The following is a 12,190-nucleotide window of genomic DNA, read 5'->3' on the forward strand; positions in this document are numbered from 1 at the left end:
CGGGGCGCTGACGTCGCGGCGCGGCCGGCGGCCGGGGAGGCGGGGAGGCGGCGGCCGGCTCGGCCCAGCCCGGCCCGGCCCAACCCGCAGCTGCGGCGGCGCTCCGAGCCGGCTCCTGGCCACCCTCCGCCGCTGTCCAGTTTCTTACTTGGTCCGGGTGTCTGCGGTCCTGGTTCGGCCAGGCCTCGCTCGCCGCCGCTTCACCCACTATGGCCCTGGTGCGGGGTGCCGAGCCGGCGGCGGGGCCCTCCCGCTGGCTACCCACGCACGTCCAGGTGACGGTGCTGCGGGCCCGCGGGCTGCGGGGCAAGAGCTCTGGCGCGGGCAGCACCAGCGACGCTTACACGGTGATCCAGGTGGGCCGCGAGAAGTACAGCACGTCGGTGGTGGAGAAGACGCCAGGATGTCCCGAGTGGCGCGAGGAGTGCTCCTTCGAGCTGCCGCCCGGCGCCCTGGACGGCCTGCTACGGGCGCAGGAGGCCGATGCGGGCCCGGCGCCCTGGGCCGCGGGCTCAGCCGCCGCCTGCCAGCTGGTGCTCACCACCATGCACCGTTCGCTCATCGGCGTCGACAAATTCCTGGGCCAGGCCACGGTGGCGCTGGATGAGGTCTTCGGCGCAGGCCGCGCCCAGCACACTCAGTGAGTGCCGGGCGCGGGGGAGCGGAAACGGTTAAAGGCCTCGCGGGGCGGGGCTGGGGGACGCAGGACCCCACACCTTGGCCCGGGCGGTGCGCCCTTTTGCCTGGCACTCAAGGGCGTAAACCGACAAGTTGGTTCTTCACATATAGGGTCTCCTTCCGGCCCCCAAGTGTGCTCTGGGCTGTGTTTGGTTGCTGGCAGATCTTTGGGAGGCCTGGGGGGTTGAGAATGGTGGTCTACTGTTAGGAGTAGATTGTCAAGTGAAGTTAGGAGTGGGATCCAGAGACTCTTGGGCTGTGGGAACCTCAAGAAGGAAAATCTGGGGCCCATTCCTGGGGCCTCTGGGCCTGCCCCACTTTCTTCGAAGGGGAGGGTAACTGCCTGCGGACGCCTGTTCCACACCGGGCCCGCAGGGAAGTGGAGAGGCGCTGCCTCGCCCTGTGAGAGGAGGGCAGCGATTGAACGGAGGCGCCACACCAGATCTAGAGGCTGTAGAGGGCATCTGCTGCTTCCTGGCACTCGGATGCCCTCTGCTGCTTAGAGACGCCCCAAAACCTCCTCTTCAGTGTCCCTGATCAGGAAACAGGAGGACCTCTAAGAAGGAAACGCATTAGTTAGGTAGGCTTCAGGTGTCCTGCCTGAGGTGGAGGCAGCATGTGCTTAAGGCATAGCAGGAGATGGTCTCCCAGTCGCTTATACCTAGAAAGGCCAATGAGTTATTATTTTTTTCTTTAATCATTTATTTTGGCAGCATTTAACTTTCCCTGTGTTAAGATCAAGGCTTCAGACTTGGAGCCTCATTTCCTGTTTTGGGCTTGGGCAGGATCTGGAAGCCTGTCTCCAGGCCTGACAACCAGCCGTGGGTCTCTCACTTAGTTAACTGGGGTGATGCCACCCATAGGTCCCATGACCCCTGGATGGGGAGTGTAAGGGTTTGGGGGTCAGGGGTCCCATGGCTCCTGGATGAGGAGGGTAAGGGGTTGGGACAGGTGCTGGAAAGGTTTGCCCAAGTGAAATGGCATCCAACTGAGTCAATCTAGGAAGGCTTGCTGGAGAAGGATTGAGCCTGGTACAGACCCAGATGAAAGCAGGATTTGGACAGAAAAGATCTGACCTTGAACGCTTTAAAAACATGGGTACAGAAGGGCTTCATGGCTCCTTGTGGCTTTGGTGGGAAACCAGTTAGCACAGGGCGGGTTTGGGGAGGGCTGTGACCTAGCTCCCTCTCTCCCTCCCCTGGCCTCGCCTTCCCTCCTGACTTGCTGTTTGGTTGCTGGCTGTGGGATCATGTGGTATAGTTTGGCCCTCCTTTTGTTTTTTCCCTCCCCTTTTCTGTCCTCTCCCCCCAGCCTGGCTCAGGGAGCCCAAGGGGGTGGGGTGGGGCAGAAAGCTCTTCTTTGGCTCTCTTAGCCCTTTCTTTTCCTGGAGAGGCTCCTGCCCCCAAATTAATTCCACCCCTTTCTTTCCTGGTCCTTCAATCTCCACCTCTCAGCTAATCTGACCAGACTGGTAGATAACACATCCCGGGCTGAGGAGAGGGGGGTGTTGAATCCTAGAGGGGTGACTAAGAGCACAGACACAACGTCTCTAGGCTTGTGGGGAGGGGCTTCTGTGAGGTCAGTGACTTGCGGGGGGTGGAGGGGGTTGGGGAAGGGCTTTGATTTTTTTCAGTTCCTGCTCTTGCTTTCTTCTTGGCCTCTGGGTCTTAACTGAGCTGTCCCTGTCTTTCGGCCCGCATGCACCTGTTTTCAGCCAAGGACAGTCCCTCTTGGAGAACTGGACTTACTACCCCTTGATCTCAGTGGGAGCTTTAATTTACTTTAGAGAAGTCATCTTTTCCACAGGATCTTTCCACACCCACCTGGCTGCCTTTCCTGTGATGCATTGACCTAAGTTATTTATAGAACTTGGAGGGGGCAGGAGGAGGGGACTTATGGGCAGCAGAAATGCCTGTGAAATCAGCCCAATCTTTTAGTTTATGGGACCAAACAGCATGCCCATTGACAGAGGGTGAGGGCTGCTACCCCCGCTCTAGTTTGCACCTTCCACCACTGGCTCTAATGGCCACTCTTCATGGCCTTTCCTGGAGCACCTTGGCGGGAACTGCTAAGACAGTGAGTCTGCACATTTTCCAGTGGGGAGAGGATTGGGGTGTGCCCTCCTCAGCTCTGGATAATGGTGGCAAAGAACTCCAGGAACCAGCTGTGGTGCTCTTAAGGAGAGCAGATGGCCCTGGGTTGCCCAGACAGCACTTGACTAGGGAAAAGCAGTCTCAAGCTTAAGAGGAGGGGCCTGTGGAGTTGCAGATTCCCTTTCCAAACCTGCCACCTTGTGGCCAGTCAAGTAAACTCTTGGTGCCTCAGTATTTTCATCTGTAAAATGGGCTAATTCATATCTTGACAGGGTTGATATAAGAGATGAAATGAGCACCTAGTTCCTGGACGTGTTTGGTGGTCAGTGAACAGCAGTGATGGTGGAGAGAGGTTTTGGTAGCCTGGTAGCTATGATCTGGGAGATGTCCCCTGTCTTAGAGGAGCCTCTCACGTGACAGGAGGAGATAATACAGAACTTAGCACCTTGGAAGTGTTGACTTCCCTGGTGGCTCAGACGGTAAAGCGTCTGTCTACAATGCGGGAGACCTGGGTTTGATCCCTGGGTTGGGAAGATGCCCTGGAGAAGGAAATGGCAGTCCACTCCAGGACTATTGCCTGGAAAATCCCATGGACAGAGGAGCCTGGTAGGCTACAGCCCATGGGGTCGCAAAGAGTTGGACACGACTGAGCAACTTCACTTTCTTTCACTTTAGCACCTGGGGAAGCCCCAGCACTGTGGTGGCAGGGTACTCACAGAAGTATGAGAGCTCCTGATGAAATAACCTGGCCCTTCCCAGCCCTCTACCATTCTCTTTGCTGCTGGAGTTTTGAGAATTGGGCTAGTCTTGGGAGCCCTTTGCAGTTCTAGAGCCACGCTCAGATCAGCCTTAGATCTCTGCAGCCATCTTTCTTGGCAGGGCAGCAGCAACATGAAAACTGGGATTTCCCAGTTCTATCACTTATTAGCAGGCAAGTTACTTAACCTGTTTCTTCAATTCTGAAAAGGTCATATGTGATAACAGTCATAGAATTGTACAAGTTAAATACAGTGGTGTCTCTAAAAGTCTTATTATTGTCCTAGAGACATAGCAAGCTTTCAAGATATTCGTGTTGGGTTATTCCCAGGGCCCTCCTTGTGTGATAGTAATGGTGATGAGGGCAAGGGTACTAGATACCTCAACAGTCCCCGAAGCTGCTTTGTCAGTGGGATGCTGTTTGAGGTGAGGGATTTCACCGGAGGCTTCCAGTTGATTAAAAAGAAAATTGTCGAAACGAACTATAACCCTTTCCCTTCAGTAAAACCATTCATGGTTCACTGTGGGTCTGAAAATCCCAAGAGATGCCTCTTCTTTGGCCACTCCAAGCAGCTTGCAGGATCTTAGTTCTCCAACAAGGGGTCGAACCCAGGCCCCTGCAGTGAAAAGCACCAAGTCCTAACCACTGGACTTGCAGGAAGTTCCTGCTTTAGCTTCTTTAGATGTGTCCTTTCTGGTTTGTACCTCAGTGCCATCCGTGATACTCCTCAGTGGGTGCTTGTGTGCAGAAAAATGGTCCCTTCCTTAAAAGAACCCCCTTCCTGGGCCTGTTGGACAGAGGGTTACAGTCTGGCTCCTTGGAAACGCCACATCTGTGGCCTCGATTTGGGTTAAAATGGGACCATGGACAGGCTGCAGCTGTGGCCCTCTAAGTGGCTCCATCAGCCCTGGTTAGACCTGTCTCATTGATCTTATGAGGGCCTCAGGGGGTCCTGTGGCTGTGGAGGACTTAGGTTGGAGACCTGAGCCTTCTGCCTGGCTGGCGATGGTGGCCTGAAACCTCCTCGAGGAGGGTTTTGGGCACTGGGAGAGGCACCTGAAGCCAGTGTAGCCTGCTGGTCTAAGGTGACATGGTCTTTGAGGGCTTGCACCTGTCCCCTAGCCTCCTGATGGACTGCATGTTCCTCTTGTAGACAGATGGTGCAGGACCCACGGCCTCATCCCCGCTGGTTTCCAGCTGTGACTGCTCCTCTGGAAGCAGCTGAGGCCATGAGGGTCCTTGGCCCTGGCTCCTGCTCCAGCCTCAGACCTGGCCGCTGGGGAAGTCTCCTTGGCTGCTGGGAAGGGTGTGGCTGTTCTTAAAAGCAGTAGTTAGGACTTGGGGAGGCTGCATTCCCTGAGTTATGGGGCAGTTTTTATTTGGGGTTGCTTGAGCAGCAGCGTCTGGGGGTGTGGGGAGGGGTAGGAAGTGACTCTCCCGTCAGACTGGCAAGCACAGCAGCTTCCCTTCCCTCCGCAGCTGGCCCTGTCCTCCCCTCCCTGCTGGCAGCCGGGGACAGACGCGACTCAGCAGAGCTCCATACGGGCGACCTTGAGGGCTGTGCCTTTCTTCTGATGGGGCTGCCTGCTCTCTTTATTGCTGCCGCCCCGGTGCTGTGACATACTCGCCAGCAACAGCGACACTGAAAGGCTCATCTGGCCTCGTCCAGGTGTTTCCCCTGCCATTCCCACCCTGCGCAGGGACAGAAGATTAACAATGACAGGAGCTCTGTGTGTTCTCTGGGAGTCTGTACCTTATTTTTTTTTCCTGCTCAGGGCTGTCTTCTGCAAACTGGTGTGGTCGTGAAGAAGCCTTGCCCTTGCTCATGGCCAAGTAATAGGGATAAGTCCATGGAGTGGGTCCTTTCTGCACCTGGCACTTCTGTCAAGGAGGAGTTTGATGGCTTTGTTCTGACTGAGCTGGCCTGTGGGGCTGGGCCCAGGGCTCCTCAGTGAGCATAATAAGCTAGTTTAGCTCCCAGGAGATAGTGCTGGTGGTGTGGGGGAGGAGGGGTGTTGTCAGGGGCCACCTTGACCTTCAGTTGACCCCAGGGGTGGGAAATGGAAACACTGACCTTGACAGTGGACTTCTAATGTCAGAGCCGTCAGAGTGCTTAGACATGTGGAAATGGAGGCTGGGAGGGCAAGTGGCAGGCTCTCAGCTATGTAGCAATTAGGAAGGGTGGGGCTCTGTGGTTTCTCTTAGGCCCTGGCAGCTTGAAGGGCTGAAGGATTTGGGGTAAAGAAGAGATGGCACTTGGGGCCCTGAGTGCATCCCAAGGTTTCTGTGGAAGTGCCAGAGGGGTTTTAGGGAGATGGGGACATTTCCACTGGGATAGGGAAGGGGGCCTTGGGACTTCTCTGAGACGCTGAGGAACAGTCTAATCCACAGGCCTTTCTGCCTGGGCAGAGGCCAGGGGAGGCCACCGGTTGGGCGGGGAGTTGAAAGGAGGGGAGCACATGGACACCCCAGCCTGCATGTTCAGAGAGTGCAGTCTTATTAGGAGGATAGACCCCACATTTGGAGGAAGGGCCATGGCCAGGTGCTGTATTTTGGGGTCTAGCCAGGAAACACTGGAGATTTCAGAGCAGACAGAATCCCTGGGCTCAGCTGTGGTCAGGGACGGCCTCCTGGAGGAGGAGGTACCCCAGACCTGTCAGGCTGGCCATCAGGGATCCCGTTTGCCACCCAACTTGCTCTGAGTTCCCATACAGACCGCACGTAGCACTTGTTTTTGGAGAATTGTCATTGCCTCATTTGTCTAGTGTATCATTGATTATGTCCTGCTTAGGTGCTGACGCTGTCCTGAGGATTTGTCTTCCATCAGCTTATAACAACCTCTTGAGGTGTAGCTATTGTTACTGTGTTTAACAAGTGAGGAAACTGAGACGCAGAGAGGTGAAGTGACTTTTCTAAAGGTACCTAGTACATGGCCGTCAGGCTTGTACCCAGACAGTCTGGCTCCAGATTCTGTGCTCTTCAGCACCATGCTGCACCATCCGTCTGAGTCTTCCCTTATGTCTCCCAGCATTCAGCTTTGCATGGAACCTGGTGTTCAGCAGCTGCCCTCCTTAGGGTTCATCTCTCCTCCCCAAAGTCCATCTCTGTAGTCAGGCTTGGAGGCTCTGGAAGCATGACCTTCCATGCTTCTCCTGTGTGAGGCCTTGACTGGCTGGGATAAGTGCATTTAGTCTGCAGCTCCGTGTCTAGTCATATCTTTCTCAGGAGATGGGGGTGTTGCCTGGTCATTTGGGGAAGAGGGTATCACTGCCACTACACTATCTCATACGAGTGAGGGAGGGGCTGGAAAGCTCTGCCTCGCCCCCAGACACCCCCACCCCCCACCCCAGGGAGATTTGCTCTCGTTGACTTGTACAGTATAGCTGGGCTTGGGATATCATCACCAGATACAAGACTTCCTGACCTTTCCCAAAAAAATGACATGCTTGTTTGACTGTGACGGAACCCTCCGAGCCATCTGGTTCCTCTTCCTACAGTCATGCGGTGGTTTGCTTTTTTCTTTCTTTCTTTTGTTCAACATCTAGTAAGTAATTACTGGGCAACCACTGTGCCAAGGTTAGGGCTTTGGAGGAAACATGAGAAAGAAAATTTATAGCCCTTTCCCTAGGAAGGCAAAAATATGTTTGAGGCAAGACTTAATACAGGAAGGGTAATTAACCAAAAAGCAGTATATAAAAAGTATGAGAGAAAGGATCAAAAGAAGGACCAACTCACCAGGGTTGGTGTGATCAGGGTGGACCGTGTGTAGGAGGTAGAGCCTTGAATGACAGATGAGGTGTGATAGGGGCTGGGTGAGTTGGGAGGGAGACTGCCCCTCTGGAAGGGAAGGGAAGTGTGATGGGCTGGGCCAGGAAAGGGAGTGGAGGGGAGCTGAGTTAGTTTAGCTATGTGCTTCTCTCAGCAAAACAGCCTGGCTTTCTTTCACATTTATTTTTGAGTAGTTTACTGGTTTAAAAATTCTAAAGATACAGAGGTTACACTGTGAAAAATTTTCCTTGCCCTGACCTTCAGTCATCTAGCTCCTTTCTCTGGAGGCAGCCAGCATTACCAGATCTCATCTACTTTTAAAAGCCAATGCATTATAGATTTCTTCTCCCCCTCACATTGTGTTTGCACAAACGCAGCTTTCTTCATGCACACGGTTCTGTACCTACTATCAGCCTGGCTTCCCCACAGAGGGATGTTACTGCTTGTGTCCACCTGTTGTGGTGCTTTCCCAGTGGCTCAGCAGGTAGAGTCTGCCTGCAATGCAGGAGACACAGGAGACGCTGGGTCTGGAACATTGCCTGGAGGAGGAAACTGAGACCCACTCCAGTATTCTTGCCTGAAAAATCCCATGGACAGAGGAACCTGAAAAATCCCATGGACAGAGGAGCCATGCAAAGAGTCGGACATGACTGAAGGACTGAGCACGCCACCTGTTGTGTCTGAACCGAGACCCTAGCAGGGGGACGGCCATACTTAGTTTTATCCTCTGGAACTCAGGACTCTGGTTCGGGGTGAATATTGGGTTAGGAGCACCGGGGAGGGGAGTGTGGGTAAGTAGAATTTCTTCCTTATCCCTTGTCTCCCAGAGAGTCCCCTGGGAGGGTCATCTCGCTGGTTCTCCTTTCTCCTGGGCAGGGTCATCGCTCTTTGGTCCTGGGCCACCTTCCTCCCATAGGGCTGACGACAGCCCATAAAAGGTCCCGACAGTAAATCCAAATCTTTATGTGTGGGTTGGCCTACTTCTCAGAGTGCTTTCCCAGCATCACCTCATTTCCTTCTTCCCTGAGGGCAGGCAGGCTGACCCCCATTTTTACTGATGTTGAGACTGGGGTCTGAGGAGTGGGATGACCTATTCAAGGTCACACAGCTCATTAGTGGCAGCCAGATTTCTGACCCCCAAGCCCAGTGCTTTTCCCATACATCATGCTTTCAACTGTCCATACTTCCTGTTGCTGTGTGGTTAGACGTGTCTCCAAGTAGGCATGGGTCCCTGGCCTCTGCCTGAGGCAAGCTGACAGCGACCGACCTCTGGAGCCTACGGCAGGAGGAGGGGTGCGGACTGCTCGAGAAGTTTGTGCCTAGGCAGTGGGGAGGCTGAGCCTGACTGGGCTGAGGCGAGCCCAAGCAGCCCATGCCCACGGAGGCAGGGGCAGCTAATGAAACGACAGTTCTGGGCTCTGAGGACTGTTGCCCAGAGCCAGAGTAGGTGGTAAGAATCTCTGGCCTGATAAAGGGGCACTGTCCTCTCCTGCAGTTGAGTCTGGCTTGCAGTTTTTACCTTTGATACCAAATCAAAGGCAGGCTTAGGTTGTGAGCAGTGAGAGCCGTAAGGGATTGGCCTTCTCCCTGCATCCTATCTGCTGGTGTGTGAGGAGGTCGGCCGGCCGGAGATCTGGGGAGAAGCGAAGGCATCTAGATGGAGGAGCCTCTGGGGAAAGCTTTTCCAGCCAGCTCTTCAAACTCGGAGTTAACGCAGTTTGAGTTGGTATTTCTCCCCGTCTTCACTGGCTTATTTTATCATCCCTCTTTTACAGAGGTGAAGTGGGTGGTTGAAAGCCACTTTGTAAGTCAGATCCAGGACTAGAACCTGGGTCTCCTGTCTTAGAGCTCACTGAGGATTTTCCTCACGTGAACCGTGAACTTCCAGATGTTCAAGCTGGTTTTAGAAAAGGCAGAGGAATCAGAGATCAAATTGCCAACATCCGCTGGATCATGGAAAAAGCAAGAGAGTTCCAGAAAAACGTCTATTTCTGCTTTATTGACTATGCCAAAGCCTTTGACTGTGTGGATCACAATAAACTGTGGAAAATTCTGAAAGAGATGGGAATCCCAGACCACCTGACCTGCCTCTTGAGAGACCTATATGCAGGTCAGGAAGCAACAGTTAGAACTGGACATGGAACAACAGACTTGTTCCAAATAGGAAAAGGAGTACATCAAGGCTGTATATTGTCACCCTGCTTATTTAACTTCTCTGCAGAATACATCATGAGAAACGCTGGGCTGGAAGAAGCACAAACTGGAATCAAGATTGCCGGGAGAAATATCAATCACCTCAGATATGCAGATGACACCACCCTTATGGCAGAAAGTGAAGAGGAACTAAAAAGCCTCTTGATCAAAGTGAAAGAGGAGAGTGAACAAGTTGGCTTAAAGCTCAACATTCAGAAAACTAAGATCATGGCATCCGGTCGCATCACTTCATGGGAAATAGATGGGGAAACAGTGGAAACAGTGTCAGACTTTATTTTTTTGGGCTCCAAAATCACTGCAGCCATGAAGTTAAAAGACGCTTACTCCTTGGAAGGAAAGTTATGACCAACCTAGATAGCATATTCAAAAACAGGGACATTACTTTGCCAACAAAGGTCCGTCTAGTCAAGGCTATGGTTTTTCCAGTAGTCATGTATGAATGTGAGAGTTGGACTGTGAAGAAAGCTGAGCACCGAAGAATTGATTCTTTTGAACTGTGGTGTTGGAGAAGACTCTTGAGAGTCCCTTGTACTGCAAGGAGATCCAACCAGTCCATTCTAAAGATCAGTCCTGGGTGTTCTTTGGAAGGAATGATGCTAAAGCTGAAACTCCAGTATTTTGGCCACCTCATGCGAAGAGTTGACTCATTGGAAAAGACTCTGATGCTGGGAGGGATTGGGGGCAGGAGGAGAAGGGGATGACAGAGGATGAGATGGCTGGATGGCATCACTGACTCGATGGACGTGAGTTTGAGTGAACTTCAGGAGGTGGTGTTGGACAGGGAGGCCTGGTGTGCTGCGATTCATGGGGTCGCAAAGAGTTGGACACGACTGAGCGACTGAACTGAACTGAGGTTTTTCCACTATTCCTTTAAAATATTTTTTTAATAAATATTTTATTTTTTAGAAAATTTATTTACTTTTTGGCTGCATTGGGTCTTAGTTGCAGCATGTGGGCTTCTCGCTAGTGTGGTGCACAGGTTCCAGGGCACGTGGGCTCTGAGTTTTGGCACATGGGCTTAGCTGCCCTGTGGCCTGTGGGATCTTAGTTCCCTGACCAGGGATCAAAGCTGCATCCCCTGCATTGGAAGGCGGATTCTTCATCACTGGACCACCAGGGAAGTTCCTAAAATAATTAGTTTTCCCAACCTATTTCTGGGACTGAAGCTAAGCCCTGTCAATGCCATCTCGTCTATCCAGCGTGTGTTAGAGCAGGCCCAGTCCCTGGGTTGTGGGGGTGAAAGGTGAGTAACATTCCGTGCTGTCAGTAAGCAGTGACAGCACAGGTGGAGTGGCTCTGCTGTGCCCAGGAGTGCCACTCCTTCCCCTCCCCATTGCTCCTGTCCTAGTTTAAGCAGTTTTTTTTTAACATCTCCTGCAGACTTAGCTGCTTCAGCTTTTTTATAAGCCAGAATGCCAGTGTATTAATTTATGATGAGAAATAACTGCTAAGGCACAGGGAATTGCCTGCGTCAGCCTGGCTGTGGGGCCTGTCCTGGGTTCAGCTCTGTGGCTGGCTCTGCGGCCTCACCTCTTGCCTGCCCCTTTCCCTGTTGCCCTGTGCTCTTCCTAGAGCCCAGCGGCCATAGGTCTTATCCTTGTTTCCTACCCTGTAGTGCTCTTCCAGGCCCAGAGGAAAGCTGCAGCTCTTTAGCATGATGTTTGGGGCAGTCTCCTCTATCTGCTCCAAAGCACCTTTCTGTCCATCTTCACTTCTCCAGCCCTCAGCACCTGGATATTCCGTTCCTCCCACCTGGAGTGTCTCTGCACCTGCCTCCTTGCCTCCTGACCCATCATTCAAGACCCAGTATGAGTGTTGGCATCTGTCAATGAAAATAGTAAACAGCCTATTATAAAAATAGGAAAGAATTTCGTTTGAGCCAAACTGAGGATTAGCCTGGACACCCACTTCCCAGATTACTCTAGAGAAACTGCTCTGGAGAAGCATGGTTTCCAGCACAAGTTTATATATCTTGTCAGAACAAAGAACATGAAACAAGTCAGGGATACATGTCAAGATCTCCACCCATCCACCCATAAGCATGCACACAGCAAGTCAGCATGGCCTTGCACCTGGGAAGGGAATCTTATCGTTAAAGGGGGACCAGCATTGGGTTCCCTGGGGAGGGGAGTGGCTACCCTCTCCAGTATTCTTGCCTGGAGAATTCCATGGACTGGATAGTTCGCGAGGTCACAAAGAGTTGGACAGGACTGAGTGACTTTCACTTATGAGAATTTATGAGCATTGGTGTCCCAAGAAGAGAAGTATTTAATCTTTATTTTTAACACGGGCATGCTTTACCTTTTGTTAGTGTCTTTTCTCTAATAATTAAAGCAGATGTCCAATGTATGTTTGTAACCTCATGGCAAATAGGTGGGGAAAAATGTGGAAACAGTGACATTTTATTTTTTTGGGTTCTGAAATCACTGCATGTGGCGACTGCAGCAACACAATTAATAGACGCTTGCTCCTTGGAAGAAAAGCTATGACAGCCCTAGACTAGCATATTAAAAAGCAGAGACAGTCACTTTGCTGACAAAGGTCCATATAGTCAAAGCTACGGTTTTTCTAGTAGTCATGTACAGATGGGAGTTGGACCACAGAGAAGGCTGAGTGCCGAAAAATTGATGCTTTCAAACTGTAGTGTTGGAGAAGACTCTTGAGAGTCCCTTGGACTGCA

At 52.3% G+C, this 12,190-nt stretch overlaps 1 protein-coding gene and 1 non-coding gene across 4 annotated transcripts in view; both read left to right on the forward strand.

Moving 5' to 3' along the window:
- Window positions 1–59: 59 nt before the first annotated feature.
- RAB11FIP5 (RAB11 family interacting protein 5) overlaps window positions 60–12,190 on the forward strand; it is a 43,393-nt gene continuing 31,262 nt past the window's right edge. For 2 of the 3 annotated variants that reach the window (XM_024998892.2, XM_024998893.2), the window contains exon 1: window positions 82–640. In XM_024998892.2, coding sequence (XP_024854660.1) covers window positions 210–640 — 431 coding nt within the window. In that variant the 5' untranslated portion in view covers window positions 82–209. Of the gene's footprint in view, window positions 641–12,190 lie in introns of all 3 variants that reach the window. The other variant, NM_001192869.2, reaches the window with a different exon arrangement.
- MIR2294 (microRNA mir-2294) lies at window positions 1,122–1,184 on the forward strand. The gene has a single exon (NR_031089.1). It is a non-coding gene; the product is annotated as a microRNA mir-2294 (primary transcript).

This window comes from Bos taurus, chromosome 11 (assembly GCF_002263795.3).
Source record: "Bos taurus isolate L1 Dominette 01449 registration number 42190680 breed Hereford chromosome 11, ARS-UCD2.0, whole genome shotgun sequence".
Classification (NCBI taxonomy): domain Eukaryota; kingdom Metazoa; phylum Chordata; class Mammalia; order Artiodactyla; family Bovidae; genus Bos; species Bos taurus.